Source organism: Rattus norvegicus, chromosome 17, assembly GCF_036323735.1.
Source record: "Rattus norvegicus strain BN/NHsdMcwi chromosome 17, GRCr8, whole genome shotgun sequence".
Classification (NCBI taxonomy): Eukaryota; Metazoa; Chordata; class Mammalia; order Rodentia; family Muridae; genus Rattus; species Rattus norvegicus.
This window is the reverse complement of record NC_086035.1, coordinates 52,065,851-52,086,794: the sequence shown is the minus strand read 5'-3', so window position 1 is coordinate 52,086,794 and position 20,944 is coordinate 52,065,851. Positions and strand designations below refer to the sequence as shown.

The window sequence follows — 20,944 nt, the reverse complement described above, 5'->3', positions numbered from 1 at the left end:
AGAGAAAATAATTTCTATGTTTAAAATAGAGAAAAATGCAATGACAGAGAGCACTTGGACTCCGTATGATTTTTTTTCTGTTTATCAGCATGCAGATAATTGTATGTTCAGTAATGATTGTAATGTTATATATCCTCTATAAGAGAGATCAAAATAAAGCAGACCTAGAGAAAGAGAACATTGAAAGATGGAATGCTAGATTGGAAGCCATAGAACAGAGGATTCTTTAAGTCAAGTGAAGAATCTTCCAATCTGCAACCTACAGTGACAGCAGAAAAGGTCGTCCCAGATAAGAGAATCCATGAAAGCTTGAGAGATTAGAGTGGCAGCCCATAGAGGTACAAAATTCTGAGTTAAAAAAAAATCCTTATTCTGCTTAATGATACTACCTTAGAGCAGTGTCATACAATGTATGTCTCATTTTATAGAGTCTGGAGCATTAAGGTATGTACATGTGTTGATATATCATACTATTAATATGCATTCAGAATTACAAGGGGCCTATCTTAAGTACTGAAAAGGATGATTCTGTGGTTACACATGTTAGAAGTGACAGCCATCTTGCAAATGCCTTTACAGACTGAAGTTTATGAATCTACTCAAACTAGAGAGCTACTACTAGCCAAAACTCTTATATTGGTACAGATCTTTGTATACTGACACAAAATTAGGGTTATATTTGCTTATGACATACTATGTATCAACCCTTTTTAAGGTAGTGTACCGATGTAATTTTTAAATGAATGTTAAATTCTATTTCTTTTTAAAAACTGCTATTACAAATTGTTTAGGATAATTAAAAATGTAAGTTAATAGTCAGACAATCGAACTCATGGTCATGTTAGACAGTACTTTACAGAAATTACATGAACATGTTTCCAAGGCTGAACAGCTAGTAAACAGCTAGAAAGAAGCAATGGTTGTCTATTCAGATATACTATAAATAGATGGTCTTCAAGACCCTCAGAGAGCTACAGAATACGGCATTAAAGGACATTTTATTAATAAAAAGCCTTTTTGACAATGAGTCAGGTTCCTCGCTCCACTTCAACTAAGATGACGAGCATCAAAGAACCTTCAAAAATGGAAACCCAGCCACTGGGCAAGCAACTACCCTTGCTTCAACTGCTGAGAGCATGCTGTCCAAACTGGGCAAACAGAATGCAGGGAAGTCAACTGCTGAGCTTTGCCAAGACAGGATAATCTGTCCTTTTATATATCCTGCTTCACAAAAATTCTGTCAGATATTCTGAGCCAGAAGGCTGAAGATGGATCCTCCAATGTTACAGAGAAATTTGGCGAAACTGTCCAGGCAGCCAGCTTTCTATATCATTTCTATAGTTATAGAAGCTGCTTGCCTCACTTCCTGCAGACTCAGGAAATATTTATTCCTTTTCAAGTCTCTGATGGGATTAAAGACTAAATAGTTATAGTCTTACAATTAAGCTTAAATTGTTTAGGATTTTAAAAATGCTCTTAAGTCTAAGAAAATGTTTTATATTGGTAATATAATTTATGATAGAAATTGATTTAGGTGTAGAACTCTGAACTCACCAGAACAGGATAGTTACTTTCTCCAGGGTTGCCACATACATATGGACTGGACATTATGAATGTAATCTTACCTGAGAGTTTTCATAATTGTTATTGTATATAGTTTATTATTCTAAGATCCTTTTATTGGACTAAAGGAGGAAAATGTATCGAAAAATCTCTTGTACACTGTGTGGAAGCTTCATCTGCCAATAAAAAGCTGATAGGCCAGTAAGGCAATCCAGGATTAGGTGTGACATCTGGTAGAGATACTGGACCTGGGATAGAGTCAGGCACAGGAAATATTTTCCCGAAACTCTGAGGAAGACTATTGGTCACATGAAACTGAAAGAGCAGTAACTAGCCACGTGGCATGACTTAGACTAGCTTTACTGGGATAATTAAGTTACAAGCTACTAGGGGAATGAGCCAAAGCTATTACCAGGCATTTATTCATATCTAAGAAGTCTCACAGTTACTTCACGGGATTTGGGTGGAAAAGCCTGTGCTCACAAGTATTAACTAACGTCTAACAACGTTTTGTGATCCCATAGGTTACTATATCTCTCAACCTTCTCTTGGACACGTCTTTCTTCAGTAAATGCCCATTAACACAGAGACATATTCTGGTCAAACAGACTGGGGAGGCACCAGTGATAAATGGGGCATCTGCATCACATTCCTCCTCCCAGGACTCAGGGATCACGTTGGAAAAGGGAGCAGAGAGATTTTTAAGAGCCAGATGAAGTGAATAGCTATAATAAAAAGTGTTTGCCAGACTATGAACTAACCTTAGTTATGACAGCATATGTAAGTTCTGGGCAAGTCCAAGAAAGACCAAACCCAGTATGGATTAAGGAGGTGGTCACGAAGTCCCACCCATAGCTAAGAAGCTATGGGTAATTGACAGCTCTGGGAAAGAGAAGGTCAGTTTTTTCATGGATTTGGGACACAAGAGGCTACAACTGTAACTTTTAATTTCTTTACAAAGTAGTGGATTTCCAGAAGGGTGTTTCATAAATTGTATCATTTATAACTTATCCCACACACATAAATACTCCCCTGACCCCTTCTAATGGACCTTTTCTAGCTTCCTGACTTACATAAACTTCAAATTAAACACAGAGATCTATGAACTGGAAAGTAGAATGCACATATGAGAGAAACATATAATAAATAAATGACCCTAAACCCATGCACAGACAGACAACATTAAATAGACTCAATGGGTTTTCAAAAACAAAAGTACAAAACAAGCAAACAAACAAAAAATAAAGCACATGAAGTTAGGAAGGATAGAAAAGCAAAATTAACCTTTTTGTGTCTTTGGTTTTGAGACAGTGAGACTAGGTAGCCCTGGCTAGCTTGGATCAATCTCTGTAAATCAGGCTGGCCTCAAATTCATAAAGATCTAACTCTGCCTCCCAGGTGCTAGGATTAATTGCATGTGCAACCACACCTAGCCTTTTAACAGCTAATTTTAAAGGTGGTGCATGCCTTTAATTCCGGCACTTGGGGGTCAGAGGCAGGCAGTTCAAGAACAATCTGATCTACAGAGTAAGTTTCAGGACAGCCAACGCTACACGAAGAAACCCCTTCTCGAAAAACAAAACAAAAAGTTAACTTTACTGTAAAATTAACCACATAGTATTTCTGATACTTAGATAAAACTTTGAATTAAAAAAAAAATCAAAGGGCCCAGAAAAGTGCTGCATACCTGTAACCTTAAAAGTTGGAAGACGTAAGCAAAAGTAGTTGGAGTTCAAGTTTCTGCTTCAGAAAACAAAATAAGGATGCCACGTGGTGGTACAAGATTGGAACACCAGCACTTGGTTAACTGTGGCAGGAAGACTGCTCTGATGCTTGAATGGCCTTGTCTACAGTGAGCTCTAGGCCCATGGGACTACACAGTGGGACCCATCTTCATGAATAATATGAAGTATTATCTCAGGTGTCTCCTGCTGTGCAGCCTCTGCAATATTTTTATAAATATTGTCACTTTGAAGATCTTAGCAACCAATAGCTTTGCACACATAAGTATCATCAAACGGGATTGAAAATGTTACAGTAGACCATTTTATTCAAGATTTGACTAGCCATTAAGGTTTATTTGTGACCCAAAATTAACAGGTCCTTTACAATCATTTTGAAACATACACAGTACAATGCACTGGAAAACTGAACCACCAAAGAACATATTCCCATCTGATATCAAACAAGGTAATCTTCATCTCTCTTGTTTCAACTGTTATACCAGAAATAAGTGTCCATTTGGCAATATTCTTTTGCTTTTTATTGTTGATTTCACTGATTAAAAAAACAAATATAGTGGCAAAGTGGTATCGAATATTGCGGACCACATGAAGGATATGATATGATTTAAGGAGAAAATGCATAGTAGCTGATCTTAATGTTGTTATGAATTTAAAACTGATGAATTAACAGTATTACATATGGTACCTTCAAACAGGAACATTTATAAACCAAGGTTACCTATTAATATGCTGATGAAATATGTGAGTTGTCTTGAAGGAGCCTAATCGTGTGTTTGCCCTAGGAGTTCATAATTCAGTATACACTACTAAATGACCCATAGGCCTTAGAGAGCATGACTACTATGGAAACACAGTTAGTTAGCTTACCAGCAAACCTGAGACAAGCTTTAGGAAGCGTACAAACGAAACTAAATGTATTATTAAAATTCAACTTGGAAACCAAGAGTTTGGTGCTAAGCTCCCACACCAATGGCTTACAACAGCCTATACCACTAGCTCCAGGGAACTCACAGACATGGTATCTCATGCCTGAATTCTCAGCACTTGAGGGGCTGGGGCAGGAGGATTGCCATGAGTTCAAGGTCAGCCTGATCTATAGCGAATTCCATTCCAACCTGGATACAGAGGGAAACCCTGTCACTAAATCACACCAAAAATGCATAAACATCTTACTACCAAGAAAAGAAACAAAAAGTATAATTAATACATTTATTTTAAAATTCATTTTGATGAGTACATGATCAAGGACAGTCAGTAAAATTATGAGGTTAGAGAAGAATAATTAGGCTAAGAGATCATATGATATACTGTATCAATAACAGACAATTGAAGCCAAGCCTTTTAATCACAGCACTCAGGAGGCACAGCCAGGGGACTTACTGCATTTGAAGCCAGTCTGGTCTATAGATCGAGTTCTAGGACAGCCAGGGCTTCACAGAGAAACCCTGTCTTGAAAACAAACAAATACTGCAGACAAGGGAATAAATCAATGAATAGGGAAGCAAGTATAACAGAAAAATGAAATATTACACAATGGAGAAATTTCAGTTGACTGAGGAATGTTAAATCATTGAAGATATAGTTGGGGAAACTGATTATACACATAGGAAAATGAGACTGTGCCTGTTATTATTAATTTATTAAATTCTAAGTAGATTCAAGAACTAAATATGAATACAATTTCAATAGGTAAGGTCCTAGAAAATGAAAGAAAATATTTACACTTTTATTTGAGGAAAGTTTTTATTTATCAAAAACAAAAAAGAAAAACAAAGAAGATAAAAAGATTGAAATTCAAACAACCATAAAGAGAACAGTTCATAGTTGCAATACATAACCTTGGTAGATAGAGATAGTGTGGTACAGGGAAAAAAATGAGAAGATAGATGATACAGTCACACATAAAAGCATCCTCAAGAATTAAATATAAATGAGTCCTACACTAAAACTTAGGGATCAGTAAGAAGAAACAAATCCCAAGGGAAATGAACAGTTCAAGTAAAAATTTCCAGTAGTGTAACAAAAACATCTTGAGCAATTTCCTCTATAATCAAAAAGATGAATATTATAACATTATTTTACCTCACTTGTTTGGAGCCCTTAAAAGGTTGACAAGGTTATGGATAAAGGGACACTTTCATATCATTTGGAAGGACAGTCAATAAATCAGTAACCTTTTATGAAAACAACCTAGAAGTTTCTATAAAACTTTAAAATACTAATTTTCTCCTGTTAGTGTTTTCCTGTATACAGAATTTAATCTACCCTCAATAAAACCTCTACAGCCAGGTGTGGTGGCACACACCTTTAATTCTGCACTTGGGAGCCAGAGGCAGGTGAATCTCTGTGAGGTCAAGGCCAGTCAGAGAGACACAGGAGACTCTGTCTCAAAAAGAAGCAAACAAAAACCAAAACAAATCATTTTACAAGTATGCTAAGACACAGGTGTAACTGTGTCCACTGTGGAGGGCCTGGTGAGAGGGCTCAGTTGGTGAAGTGTTTGCTTTATAAACACAAAGACCCGAGTTTAATAACTAGAAGCCACATTAAGCTTAATATGGTACCATGTATTTATAATCCCAACACTAGATTGCAAGTGGAGACAGGAAAATCCTTGGAGATCACTCACAAGCCAGCTAAGCCTACTTGGAAATTCCAGGCCAGGGCATTGAGAGACCTTGTCTAAACAAAACAAAACAAAACAAAACAAAACAAAACAAAACAAAACAAAAATGAAATCAAGAACAGCACCTGACTCACCTGACTACATTTCAGGTTGTCTTCAGTTCTCCACACCCACTTACATATACCTGAAGAAGTGCGCGCGTGCGTGCGTGCGCGCGCGCACGCACACACACACACACACACACACAAATACTTTGCAGAAATTTTTGTTTTAATATTTTTTGCCATGCTTTGCATATTTTTAAATCAATTTTGCTAAACAAAAAGCCTTACTTGTAGAAAATTAAATGAGACATAATTTATCCTTGGAAATCCCATTAAAGAGGTGGGAGGAAGGATTGAAGGAGCTAGAGAAGTCGAGGACACCACAAAAAAACCTACAGAATCAACTAATCTGGGCCCATAAGGCCCCACGAGAGACTGAACCGCCAACCAGAGAGCATGCATGGAATAGACCTAGGCCCTCTGCACATATGTAACAGTTGAGCAGTTCAGTATTCATGTGGGACTCCTGACAAGAGAGGGGCCATATCTGACTTTGTTGACTGCCTTTGGATCCCTCTCCTCTAACTGGGCTGCCTTGCCTAGTCACAATAGGGGAAGTTGCACCTAGTCCTTCTGTAACTTGATATGCCAAGGTTAGTTGACATCCAGGGTTGGGGGGAGCTTCTTCCCTTTTTTGAGGAGAAAGAGCAGAGGGGGGGTGTCAGGGTAGGGGCAGGATGTAACGTAAATTAAAAAAAATATATTCTATGCTGCAAGGAAAAAAGAAAGGAAGGAAAGGAAGAAAGAAAAGAAAGGGAAAGGAAAGAATGAAGGCAGAAAAGAAAAGAAAGTGTGAGGTAGGATAATGGGATATTCCAGTCCAACAAAATGCAAGAAACTCCTTTAAATAGGAGTATTTAGCCTACTAGTATTAGTTTACTAAATCCATATAGTATCACATTACTCTGTAAATTCGTATGTCTATGCCCATACATAAGTGCAGCTCTTGGAACTATGGAGCTCACAGCTGATCAAGTAAAGAGAGTGTCAGTGGAGAACAGTAAGTATCCTCAGTCACAAGTGGGGCATCTATACTATACAAACACAGAGACCCACAGAGAGAAGGTGGGGAGCACAAGTACACACACACAGAGGCATGGTCACAGGAACCACCACAGAAGGGGACATGGAAAGACTGTAAGAGTCAGAGGTCAGCAAAGGCCAGAGCAAAACTATCTTTGGGGTGACAGCACTCATGAGCATACAGCAGATGTGGGTGTCTGCACAAGAGCAAGCCAGACATTTTAGTATGGAGAGGGGAAGACTTCATGAGCACACACACTTAGCTGAGGAATTATTGACAGTTCATGGCTTCTGGGGGGAAGGAAGGTCGGGCTTTTGTTTTTTGTTTAAGGATATGGGCCCCACTATATTGACCATGCACCAGTGCCACACAATATGTGCAAGGCAGCACAATCTGGACTCACGGGGTTATAGAAGAAGGGGAAGAGGAGAGGGAAGGAGGAAGAGAAGAGGTAAGAGGAAGGACAGCAAGAAGAATAAGGGAAGAGAAGAGGAAGAGAGGGAGGAGAAAAGTTGAGGAGAGGAGAGATGTAGAAGAAAAGGAGGAGGAAGAAGAAGACCAACAAAGCTGGAAGGGTGTGGAAGACACAGAGATGAAGCTCCCAGTCAGAGTCAGTAAGGACTCGTGACAGGGGCAAGTAGGGGCCGGAATGCCTTAAACTACGTTCTGCTGTGTCCCGTTTCTGTGGAAGTGGTTCTCACGCTCTCTTGGTTATGGCGAGTGTATTTTGATAAGAAGAAGAGGGGTGATTTGTTATGTGAATATTTTGAGAAGAAACCTTTGTTTAGTCATATTTCTTTTTTTAAATGTATTTATTATATATGACACTGTAGCTGTCTTCAGACACATCAGAAGAGGGCATCAAATCTCATTACAGATGGCTGTGAGCCACCATGTGTTGCTAGAATTTGAACTCAGGACCTCTGGAAGAGCAGTCAGTGCTCTCAACCACTGAGCCATCTCTCCAGCCCTAGTCGTATTTCTTTTATTCTTGCCTCAGTTGTTCCTGGTATCGTGGGAATAATGATCTTATGGTATCTGGTCAAAAGGGAAATTGAGGTAATTCATATTCATTTCTACATAAGGATTAATAAAGCTTGCCTTTGCTCTGCATCCCCTGTGTCCTGGTAGTGTGCGACCGTACCCAGGGCCCCCAACGCACTAGACGTTGACATAAGGGGTTGGAGATAGGAGATCAATCTGGAAAAAGTTAAGGGGCAGGGAGGGGGAGCAAATATATAAAAACAATTAATGAAAAAAAACTCATAAATTAGAAAGAAAACAAGGAGGGCTATATGGGAGGGCTTGGAAGAAGAAAGGAGGCATAATAGAAGTGTCATAATTTCAAAGATAAATAATTTAAAAATATGTTATATGAAACCCTCAAAACTAAAAAAAAGTCCTTATTTCACATATTGCACATGTGTAGCTCAGAAGCATATATATAAAGGAAAGGAACAGCATTGACAATTGTGGGGATGAATGTCTGTAACATAGAGGGTTTCATTTATTTGATTCAGTGGGTAACTCTGAAGACAAGAGAGATGGTGGAAATACTTTGTGTATAAGGGGTTATGGCTCTTCCCAGAGTCTTCAGATGGTAAAGGTAAAAGTTAACGTATCACAAGGCCTTTGGAGTTTGGGGGAATGGAGAAGCAGCAAGGAGTTTGTTTCTAAGGCAAAAGATTGGTATTGAAGTAGCCTAACCATGTTCACATGGTAAATGCTTTAGAACTTTTAATAGATATTATCAAATTATCCACCAGAAAGGTTTCATTTTTACGTGCTGACACCAGCAGTGTACAAAGTAGTGTTTCCATCCTCTACCATAATCCAGAATAACATCTTAATTTGGGGGGGGTGTTTTTGCTATAAAATTGACAAAATTGACAGTTAAAATTTTGACTGTTACTGTCATTAGTTTATACATGGAACATATTTTCATATCTTTTCTTATAAATTACTCTTGGCTATTTTCTCATATTTCAAGAAGTACCTTAATCTTTTTAATTGGTTTATATAAATGTAAGATATAAATATACTAATAGCAAAACTATTAACCTTTAGCTAGTAATGGTGATGTATGCCTTTACCCCCGACATGGAGGATGCAGAGGCAGCCACATAACAGTAAGTCTGAGACCAGCCTACTAATGGAGAGTTCCAGATCACCCAGGGCTCCACAGCAAGATCCTGTTTCAAAAAAATAACAACAACCTTTTTAATCAGTCACTATTCAGTAGAAGTACATAATACAAAAGTGTAGTTTTCCCAGACCCAGATTATACCATTTATAATTTGTTTGCCCATTTAAAACTCGCTGTTTCCTATTTTAAAAAGAACTGATGTTTGGTTTTCCTATTAAAACATCAAGTAGGGGGCTGGGGATTTAGCTCAGTGGTAGAGCGCTTACCTAGGAAGCGCAAGGCCCTGGGTTCGGTCCCCAGCTCCGAAAAAAAAAGAACCAAAAAAAAAAAAAAAAATCAAGTAGTTGCTTCTTGGATGAAAGTATTTCAGTATTTCTCTTGCTATGTAATTTTTACATTTATGTAAAAACTGTTGTATTTGCTTGTTTCTGCTGCAATAACAGAAAACTATAGACTGGGTGATGTATTTACAAGGGGATTTATTTCTCATAATTTAGGAGCTAGGACTTCCAAACAGAGCACATGTAGTCTCTGTGCTCCATTCCCCGTGGCAGAAAACAAAAGGACAAAGGGCAACAATAACAGGGGACAAGGAAGGTGAGTTTGCTTTTATATCAAACCACTCTATCAATAACTAACTTAGAACCATGCAAACCATCATGAGGGCTGAGTCCTCAAGTTCTAAACATCTTTTAAAGGCCAATATTTTTATAGTTGTAATTAAACTTTAACTTGTATTTTGGAGGGGACACTCAAATTATGGAATCACATGTGTATCATTTCATAATAGGAAAACTACAAAGATATAGATTCCAATGCCATCCCAATGCCATCTGCTCATTTAAAGTAATCTTCTAGTGTTAGTTTCTTGAAAACATGATTCACACTTGTTATTCAAGCTCCAGCCCAGACTGATGTTGAGGCCCTTACCTGCAGCAGCCTATGCATCTCACACAATGACAGGCACCCTAACTGTCTGCAAATCTCTAGCTAATAGACTTACACGTTCTCACCCAGGAAACTGAGCTTTCAAGAGTTGGTAATGGCCATGCACATGCTCTGGTTTTCTGCCTCTTGCTAGGGAGCCAGAGAGCCTGGCTGCAGGCTGGTACTGTGAAGTCCCACACTTCCTCAGAGATCTGTAAGAGACACCCATTCCTGCCCCATGAGGCTGATTCTTTTATAGAGTACACATTATGTTTTCTCTCTCTTCAGAACCCCCATTATGCTGATACCTATTCATATTTACAGTCCTTTCTATGATACTTCTTACTCTCAACAATCCATCTCAGTGTTCCTTCAAACCTCACGTCTAGACCTTTCAACTCTTATTTCTTCATATAGAACTACTTTTGTGGGGATTTTTATAAACTTTAACTTCTGTTGGTGTAAGCATATTAATCTGGAAAGAAGTAAATAATGTATAACATGTTTATCTTGTGCTTAATCACATGCTTAGAAATGAAAAGGGGAGAACAAGAAAGATGGCTCACTGGTTAGAGCACTGGCTACTCTTCCATAGGACCGGGATTCAATTCCCAGCACCCACATGGCAGTTCACAACTGTCTGTAACTCCAGCTGCAGAAGATCCGACACTCTCACACAGACATACATACAAGCAAAACACCGACCCACATAAAATAAATAAATCTTTAAAAAGAAAAAGAGAAAAGGGAATAAACTTTAACAAAGCAATGTTTTTTAAAAGTTCCTTTAAATCTCTCTTACTTTGTCAGTGGAAATACTATTAAAGTGATTTACTGTGCTTGAAACAGATTCCCTCCTTCTTATTAAGGAATGAGCTAATCTCATATTCATTCACTTCTCTGTAATCTACTGTCCTTAACATGAGACAGCTAACAAAAGGCAGCACTCCAAAGAAAATAATCTGAAAATCTTCAGGAAATATGAAGCTAAAGATTATGCTTTCCAAAGAGGGATTATACCCTAAGTATTCTCTATGTACAGGAATTATTTAGTGTGTTCTCTTAAACAAGGTTTATCTATAATAAACTTTTAACCGCTATATATTCACTTCTGAAAGTAAACATAAGATTTCTATAGCAGATATCAATTTTGATTAAATAACCTCAAGAAATGCACCATATTCTTGTGCCTAATAGTTTGGTTAGACCTACTCATTACAGGGGTTGAACTATAAGAGAAGAACTCCAAAATTATGAATCTAAGAGTTTATGCAAGATGACAGCCCGGCTTCTTTCGACCTTCCTCTGATAAATGGGAGCTAATACTCTTCGGGGAGATCCTACCCCATAGGATAGAAATAGCCTTTGCATGGAGACAGAAGCCTCACTGAGTTTGCAGTTCTGGGAATGAATCCAAGCCTCTTGGTTTATATCCCTTTAAATATAAACTCATACCTCTAACTATCTAATCAATCACTGTTTAACTTCCATGGCTTGTCCTTTAACCTAGTTTCCATTTTGAAAGCCCTAACAACACAGAAACATGAAAATATTTACTTCTTGTAGACAGTAAAGCTAAGCTAAGTATCAATGCATGAAACACTGATTACTGCCATTTGCCTAAAATGGGGATGTTCTGGAAATTCCTCAGGAGAGTCCCAGAATTGCTTTGCAGGATGGGAAAGTAGGGATACAAGGTGACAGAATTCTGGGTCCCCAATCTCCATTTTAAGCATTATTCTTCTGCTTTTATATATTGGGCTCTCAAGTAGATTTTTGTTGCTCTGTTTTGAAGATATGGCAATATGAAAAAAATGAAACTGATAACACACACATACATGCACCATAGGAACACCCCTTAGGTAAATAAGCATTACAACAACCTTATCGAAACAAGCAAACTCCACTCATATTCACACTTGTTTATTCTGTTGCTCTTACTTGCTTTAATTTCTACACTCCAAAATCCATTGTCATCAGAGTTCTCAAGGACACAAAAAATTCTGACATTGCTCATGTCTATGTATATGATAACCAAAGAGCACAGCGAAGCCTGGGCAGCGCTTGTCCTGACAGCACTGTTCTGCGAGCACTGTAGGTGCATAATCCGCCTTCTAATGCTGGTTATCCTTACACTGTGCTGCAGTCTTTTTGCAGGAACCATGTCTGTTTGTTAACAAAAATGGAATATTCCCTTTTCCCTCCAGGAGAAAGCTACTATATTCTCACACCCATCCTTACAGTTCACTAATTTTTATATAGCTCCAGGAAGCACAACTAAATTTTTCTTTCCCCTCAGGCTTTCATTAAAGTCACTACACAAATTTTCAATATAGGGTTCTTGGGCCCACCACCTCAGCCAGTCAGATTGTAAATCCCAGGTAAACCTTAGGAATACCCTAGCTACAGCTATGATTCACCACCTAAGTGTATATTTATCATCTGTGAATCCAAAAGGAGCTACACAGTATTTTTTGGAGACACAATCTATTATGAAGCTCTGGCCATCCTAGAACTCAGTTTGAAGATGAGGCTAGGCTTAAACTCACAAAGATCCATTTGCCTCTACCCCCCAAATGCTAGGATTAAAAGTATGTGTCATCATGCCCGTACACTTTCAAGACTTTCATGCTTTTTATTGCATTTTTCAAATGATTGACTATTTGTATTTCTAAAAATAAAAAAATCCGAAGAATTCAGAGTCTGAATTCTGATCTTGCTAGGTGAGTCTAAAAAAAAAAAGAAAGAAAGAAAAAAAAACACTTATTTATTCTTGCCAAATTTCTCATTTGAAAGAAGAAAGTCGGGGTTGGGGATTTAGCTCAGTGGTAGAGCAGTGCAAGGCCTGGGTTCGGTCCTCAGCTCTGGGGAAAAAAAAAAAAAGACAAAATAACGAAAGAAGAAAGTCTCTAAAGAGATTAAAATGGGTCTTGTATTAAAGTTTCAGTTTGGAACAATACTTTCAAATGTGCTGGGAAGTACACTATCTTAATCTCCAGGCAAAGTTTTCTCTCCATTTCTTCTCCCAGACTTCTAGTGTATTATCTGGATAGATTGTGGGGACTAGGGCTACACTGAAGCTCATCAGTAAAGAGTCCACCCTGCATACATAAGGCCCTGGATTCAATTACATTCTAGAAGCAGAATGCAAGTAAAAAGATCATTAATATAGGGTAAACTGTGGCCCAATTCTGCATTATTTTCTGCCAGTTATAAAAAAAAGTAATAAACATAATTTTGGTGCCTATCACCCCACTTCTAAGCTCCCTTCATAAGGCAGATTATTGACGCAGTGACATATATGTGTGTGATATATGAGTGCCCAACTGCCAGATACTAAGCTAAACAAAGGAAAGAGAAAACAGATATATTGGCCAGTATAGAAAATATAAATGTTAGATAAGCTGTAGTATGAAGGCTCTAATTATATCACTGTATCCTGATGGTGACATTACCTCTCCATGATTAACTGTACAATTTATCTTCGGAAGTAAGGAATGTGGCCGAGCCTGAATTATATATTGAGAACTTGTCTCAAAAACAAACAAATAAAAAACGAAAACAAAAATAAGCTCAACAAAAAAGTTTTACGGAATTATCCAAGAATGACGCAGGGGCATGAAAAAAATTAAACCCTTCCCCCAAAAGCCCTTGTGTTTATATCTCTATTAATAAAGAATAAAGCTGAGAAGATACTCTTTATTTATATCTGAATGTACTCTTTATTTGTGACTGAAGATGTCAGAGACTGAAGGTTGAAATACAAAGGTGCTATGAATGAATGAAAACCATAAAGGCCTGGAACTGAAGAGATGGCTCAGTGGTTAAGAGTACTTAGTGCTCTTGCAAGAGGATTCAGGTTCTGTTCCCAGCACCGACAAGGTAGATCCAATCACACTGTTCTCCAGTTCCAGGAATTCTGATTACTTTTTGATCTCTAAAGGCATCAGGCACGTTAAGTGCTGCATGCACATAAATACAAGTAATACACTCATACACACAAAAAATCTAAACCAATAAAACCCCCACAGATCCATACCACACGCTGGTCTAATGTATTGAGTCCTAAAATTCCCTGAGTTGATTTCAGAATCTGAAGGGAAACTCCACAAAACTCGTAATTTGAAATTCCATCTTCTACAAGATTTCTGAGACAGGTATCTTATGCAAAAGATGACATTTTCGAATTATCCCGTTTCTCTTTTCCTTTAAATTTCTATTTCTACTTCTTAACCTCGTCAACTTCCATTTTACAAGAACAGAAACGCAGGGCTCAAGTCCAACGTTAATTAGTACAGGCATTCTTAAGTTATCAAGGTAGCAATCTGCTTTCTAAAACTCAGCATTCGGCGGGAGGTGCTATTTTCTAAATTACCAAAACTTGGGGGATTAAAGGCAGGGATGGAGAAGAGAAGTAGGGCACGAACGCGGTCGCGAGCCCTGAGACAGGCGCATCCGAGGCGCGAGCACTCTCCTCAGGGAGCCTGAGCGCTCAGTGTCAGTGGGTACCTGACTGTGGGCGGCCGGTCCACAGCCCCCTCCCGCCGGCCTGGCCTCGGCCGGATCTCCGAAAAGCCACCGCCCTGGCCAGCATCCGCAGCATCGCCCCTCAACCCAATGAGAGCGCCCCAGAGCTCCCTTCCTTGACCTTTGGCCCCTCAGCCAGTCCCGTCCCCTCCGCCCGCCCCGCCCCCTTCACCAACCCCGCCTCCTCCGCCCAGACATTCCGCCTGGTCTCCCTCCCAACAGCACACCCTCCGCTTCGGCCCAAGCCTCGGTCTCAGCCTCACTGGCACCGCCCCCTTGAACCAAATGGTTCAACCAAGTCCCTAGCCTCACATCCTTCGGCCCCGCCCTCTTTGTCTCAGGCCCCGCCCCTAACTCGTCACAACCCACCCCGCGCGTCGATGTTGGCTTCCGCCTCCGACTCGCTAAAGTCCAGGACTCTGGCCCCTGACGCTTCACGCCCTGCTTTCCGGAAGCCTCAAAGCTTAATCGCCCTCTCCCTCTGATCCACCCTTTTCGGGACCGCCTCCTCCGACTCGCCCGGCACAGCCTGATGACCGGTTTTGTCTCTTCCGCTTCCGTTTCCGTATACTGGGGGTCTCCCCGAAGGCGGTGGGTGGCATTGTTCACGCTGGGGTCGGGGACGCTGGGGTCGGGAATTTGGTTTCCCCTTTACAATCTTTCCTCCTCTCAGACACACCCACCCTTATCCGATTTGAGTGATCTATTTAATCTGCTCTCTTGCAGAAGCGTGGTGAGGTCGGAACCTTTGTGCAGCCGGAACTAAGGTGCGCTACTCCGCTGGCAGCCGGAGGACTGCATAAACAGGAATACCAGTTTTCTTCTAGCAGTTGATCACTGAGGTTCCGGTGGGGCATTGGCGAGTGAGCTCTTCAGCTTCGTTTCCTGTTATGCACCGACCGAATTTTCGACCACCAACTCCTCCGTACCCCAGCCCGGGGATAGGAGGTTGGGGTGGCGGAAACAACTTCCGGGGTACCCTGGGCGGGGGGCCGCGGCCGCCCTCCCCGCGGGACGGGTACGGGAGTCCGCACCACACTCCGCCCTGCGGGCCCCGGGCTAGGCCGTACGGGAGCAGCCACTCTCCGCGGCAAGGCGGCAGCTTCTCGGGGGCCCGCTTCGGGTCTCCGTCCCCGGGCGGCTACCCAGGCTCCTACTCCAGGTCCCCCGCGGGGTCCCAGCATCAGTTCGGCTACTCCCCAGGGCAGCAGCAGACCTACCCCCAGGTAAAGACAATAGCTAGCGTTTGCCGAACTCTTACTGTTATGGCAGACGTGATACTAAAATTCCCTTTACGTGGATTGTTTAATCCTCTGATATATGTTGGCCCAATTTTGCAGATGAGTAACCTGAGATGTAAAGAAATTATCTAAGACTACAATACGTGGCGGAGCTATATAGTTCTGTTCCACAGAAACTGCACTTAGCCAGCATACCACATTCGTGTACAAACTTCCTTAATCCTCCATTTCTTCCCCCGCCCCCAGAGGTTTTTGTTTTATTTGAGTTTGGATTTTTTGTCATTTATTTCAGTGAATATTCCTGGATTCCTAGGGGAAGACAGTGAATAATTCCCTACTGTTGTGGAGTATGGCTCCTCTAAACTGTAGTCTACGGCCATTTTCATACAGATGTCCCTTCCTTGTTTGTGCATTCTTGCCTTTTTTTTTTTTTTTAATGCTTACCATTGTTTTTCGAGCCATATTTAGATCTACTCAAAGTTCTCTTGAAGGGAAAAATAGAAAATTTGGAATTGTGGAAATTTCCCCTCTTAATGAGTGAATACAAGACAGGAAGTACCTCTCTGGCTAACAACTTGTATCTAGGTAGGGCGTTTTGCAAACTTGAATATGCTCACCCAGCTGAATCCCTTATGAGTTGGAATTAATAAGAATGGAGAAATTTCATGCCATGTAAAAGTTGTAGAAATTTGAAACCTATCAGGTCAAAAAGTAAGTTTCCAGGAAAAATTGAATACAATTAATCTTTGCTTATACTGAATTTATTTGTATTTAATAGCTGCAGAGATATCACATTGGAAATTGAAAGGTTTTTTTAAGATGATAGCAGATATTTTTTAAAGAAAACTACAAATGGTTTTAGTAAGTCTTAAAAGCACTAGATTAAAGAAATTTGCAACTGAATATATTGGGTTTCAATTGGCAACTTTTGATGTGATTCCCCACTAATATTTAACTAGAGGAGAAAGTACCAATTATCTCTTCTTAGATGTTTTTTTTTAACTGATCATTTTTTTCCTAAAGGGTTCTCCAAGGACATCTACACCATTTGGATCAGGGCGTGGTAGAGAAAAAAGAATGTCTAATGAGTTGGAAAGTTATTTTAAGCCTTCAATGCTTGAAGACCCTTGGGCTGGCCTAGAACCAGTATCTGTAGTGGATATAAGCCAACAGTACAGCAATACGCAAACATTCACAGGCAAAAAAGGAAGATACTTTTCTTAACATTTCTGAAATTCAACTGGAAGCCTCATGTGTCAGGAACATCTTGGACAGAACTTTTACTTGTGAAAATGAGTTGAACCCAAAGATGATGACTTTGAATAATGATTAGCAGACCCTTGGTATATCTCTAACTTTATCAAGTGTTGATATTAGAGGAAATGATAGGGTAATTTACAGTATTTAGCTATCTGGGAGTGTGTACCACGGAACACAGTTTTCATATTTAACATTTCCAAGATAACAAACATTTGTTTTTTTCAGTGTTTTACAATAAAACATTTTTGTCTTCCTAATTGTGATTTTGTTGATATGTAGAATTGCTAAAATAATGCTTCATAATCACTTAGAATTTGAGGGTGTTTTACAGACTATTTTTTTAACGAAATAGATAAGCTACCCTAGACAGTTCTCTATATATTTATTAATAGAAAGTTGTTCTACATTCATTTTTTTGCATTTCTGTTAAAATATTGAAACAAAAAAAATCACTGGAAATCACTTAACATTACTTATACTTTTTACTTATTTAACCACAAAAGGCCAGGATAAGAAATAAGAAATGTGTGTGTGTGTGTGTGTGTGTGTGTGTGTGTGTGTGTGTGTGTGTGTGTATACATATATATATATATATATATATATATATATATATATATATATATGCAGTTCAGTGTTCTATCAAAGTTTCTCTATATTTTGAGCATTATAGACATACTTTCTCTTGAAGCCAAAGAAGGTGGTATGTTGATTTCTTGTCATTGTGATAAAATGCCAGGGGGCATTTTGGGTCATAGTTTCTAAGGTTCCAGTAGAAGTTCAGCTGAATCCATTAGTTAGTCTTGAGGTGAGCCAAAATATCTGTAGATAAGGCAGAAGCTGCTCACCCTTGGCTACCAAGGTATAGAAAGACAGAAGGGGCCAGAGACAATTGGAGCCTTTTCTAGAGCACCTTCGCCTTTTTCTACTTCCCAATAATAGCATCATGTGAACCATTGAGGTATTAATCCACTTAAGAGGTTAACACCCTGACAATCTAATCACTTCCCAATAATCAGACAAGCCTTTAACATATGACCCATTTGGGAAGACACTTCACATCCATACCACAACAAATGGCTAATAGTAATGGCTCAGATCACTTCCCATGACAGAGACAACAAATATGTATTTGATTCCATCAGTCCCAAAGGAGACATGACAAAGCCAGTTTACTATGACCTACACAGTAAGGCCTAATTACCTTGACTTGTGGGCACATTTTTAATCTGAGAAAGGGTTCTATGAACTTTAGCTTTGCCTGCCTGAAGTAGAAGGAAAGGGATGCTGTGTATATACCTATATTAATAGAGATAAAACTTGGAGGGCTATTCCTCAGTTTTTAAAATTCAAGTCTTGAACAGTACAGTCTGTTGAGAAAATTGTCAGCATTCTCCTAAAGAAAAGTGAAATGACCAGGCCGCCTAGTTGGTCCATACCTATTTTTTTTTACTGGAGTGGGGACCCACTAGAAGGATTTTATGTAAATAAAGGCTGCATTGAAGCCAGAGCTTTAACATTTTATTAGCTAGATTCCCGAGTTTTATCATGTAAAAAGAGGAAATTCATAATACTTGTCTTTACCCCTATATTCTGAGTTTTTAGAATAGTGCCTATAGGGACAAGAGAGATGTCTCAGCAGTTAAGAGCACCGACTGCTCTGTCAGAGGTCCTGAGTTCAATTCTCAGCAACCACATGGTAGCTCACAGCCATCTGTAATGGCATCTGATCCCCTCTTCTGGTGTGTCACAGAGACAGTGTACTCATATACATAAAAGAAGTAAATCTTTAAAAAAAAGAATAATGCCTATAAAATAATAGGCACCAAATAAATGTTTAATAAATACATAAATTCTGTTTGTAACTTACGCTCTGCCTAGTCCCATGTGTATAGGGGTTAATAGTGATGTTATGTGACTATTTGAAAGAAAACATCCCTACTCAACATCTTGGTTTTTTTCATATATTATATGTTTGATGCATATTGTACTTAATAAATAAATAACACTTGAAAACAATTACTAAACAGTCTCTTAGAAAGTATGTTATTGGCAAAGATGAGAAATTAAAGCCAGATACAGTTTTACATGGTTGTAATTCCAGCTACTCCAGAGGCTGAGTTGACTAGATTGTAAGGTTGAAGCCAGTTTGGGCAATTTAGCAAGACTTTGCAAAAATAAATAGGGAAGGTTTTAATGTGTTGCCTTTGTACCATGTTTAGAAGACATTCAAATACAGCTTCAGGTTTCATTTTAAACTCTGTTAATTAACATCTGCCTTCAGAGGTCTAGCTAACCTCTGACTTAAGAGAGAAAACTTTGTCCTCAGCATTTGCATACACTATTAGTCATGAATTCAGAATTAGGTTTTTGATCTGGTTTTGCTTAGTTTTTGCATTGAGATAGTCTTGCTATGTAACTGGTTTACATGAAACTCACTATGTAGATCAGACCAGCTCTGAACTCAGAGATCTGCCTGCCTTTGCCTCCAGAGTGCTGGGATTAAAGGAGTCTTAATTTTTAAAAAGGGTTCTTGAGCTGAGCTTAGTGGTGCACACCGTTGCTCCCAACCCTTGAGGTGTCAGGTAGATCTCTAAATTTGAAGTCAGCGTGGTCTACATAGTGAAGTCCAGGACAGCAAGAGCTACACAGTGAGCCGGTCATGGAAAAACAAGAACAACAAAGAAAAACTGAATAACTTTTTAGAGAAATGTATAGACCTTTACATCTCAGAAATGGGTTTTAAACAAGAGTGTAGCCTTTATTAACATGGTCTCCAAATAAGATTCTGAGTTCTTTTGAGGTACTTCCAAGGGATAGAGGCATGAAACCAAAAATCCAAATTCAGATCCTTAAAATTCCCCAAACTCTATAGTACCGAATTAACTCAAGATGCCTGTGATTAAGGGATCACAGTAATTTCCTTTTTAATCTTTTATCACATTTCACAAAAGAAACAAATAGCAGGATTTGTTTTCCAAAAATGAGCCCAACAATATTTCAAGTCTCATATACTCTTGCAGAATTTAGCCACTTCCAACTAAGAGAGTGTATCTTTTTGAACTTTATCAAAAATTTCTTACTGTCTTGGTTAAAGAGTATGACGGAATTTAATTTTTTTACTCCAAGTAGAATATGGTGTCCATTCAGACTTACACTTGTATATGGAAATGTTCACAATTCAGATGTTTTGTGAAGTAAAGGTGATGGCAGTGTTGGTTTAATGACTTTTGTCCCCTATTTTAAACACTAGTTTTCTGGTGAATCACATGAAAAGGAAACTAAGAATATGGACATAGCATGAAGGAAACCTGCCTGCCTTTTAGGCACTAAACAAATGGTAAGGGTGTTTGCCTCAAATCTCAAGAACAATACTCAAATCAGAAATAAGACTATGGTTGATTTTGGGGAATTGGGTTCTGTGTTTCCACCATGCTGAATAATAATGAGTCCAAAGATGGATCAAACTCAAAATTTCTTTAATTTTAAGGAGAGAGAAGCTAAAAGTCCTGTGTACTTTTCATACACTAATACTGCATTTCATGTTAAAGGAATATGACTTAAGTCAGACAAGTATTAGCCCATAGCCCCAGGACTTAGGATGCTGAGGCAGGAGGATCACAGGCTCAAGGCCAGCTTAGCCTGTGTTTGGTTGTGTGTGTGTGTGTGTGTGTGTGTGTGTGTGTGTGTGTGTGTGTGTGTGTGTGTGTTCATAAGGCCTATTCCTTCTCTCCAGCCCCCCTACCCCTTACTCTTAACCCCAAATACATTACAGGTAGTATTT

The 20,944-nt window shown here is 39.2% G+C and overlaps 2 protein-coding genes across 10 annotated transcripts in view; one reads left to right on the top strand and one right to left on the bottom strand.

Annotated features, from left to right (window-relative positions):
* Positions 1-14,783, bottom strand: part of Sugct (succinylCoA:glutarate-CoA transferase) — an 857,841-nt gene extending 843,058 nt beyond the window's left edge. For 5 of the 8 annotated variants that reach the window (XM_039095899.2, XM_039095902.2, XM_039095898.2 and 2 more), the window contains exon 1: positions 14,645-14,783. In XM_039095899.2, the coding sequence (XP_038951827.1) occupies positions 14,645-14,738 (94 nt within the window). In that variant the 5' untranslated portion in view covers positions 14,739-14,783. Of the gene's footprint in view, positions 1-9,123; positions 9,255-10,211; positions 10,588-14,644 lie in introns of those variants that run through there. The other 3 variants (XM_039095901.2, XM_039095900.2, NM_001014146.1) reach the window with 3 other exon arrangements.
* A 33-nt stretch (positions 14,784-14,816) lies between these two features.
* Mplkip (M-phase specific PLK1 interacting protein) lies at positions 14,817-17,641 on the top strand. 2 transcript variants are annotated; one of them, XM_039096069.2, is made up of 3 exons: positions 14,817-15,253; positions 15,389-15,888; positions 16,927-17,420. In XM_039096069.2, exons 2-3 carry the CDS (start codon positions 15,553-15,555, stop codon positions 17,125-17,127), a joined length of 537 nt encoding a protein of 178 aa, XP_038951997.1. In that variant the 5' UTR covers positions 14,817-15,253; positions 15,389-15,552; the 3' UTR covers positions 17,128-17,420. The 2 variants fall into 2 exon arrangements, with proteins under 2 accessions (XP_038951997.1, NP_001102922.1); NM_001109452.1 differs by having other exon boundaries at positions 15,075-15,888; positions 16,927-17,641.
* The last annotated feature ends 3,303 nt before the right edge of the window (positions 17,642-20,944 follow it).

Bases quoted from the DNA above. Each gene is read 5' to 3' on its own strand.
- Mplkip (NM_001109452.1), top strand. From the start codon at position 15,553: ATGCACCGACCGAATTTTCGACCACCAACTCCTCCGTACCCCAGCCCG. The intron at 15,889-16,926 runs GTAAAGACAATA...TTTTTCCTAAAG, and splicing joins AGCAGCAGACCTACCCCCAG to GGTTCTCCAAGGACATCTAC.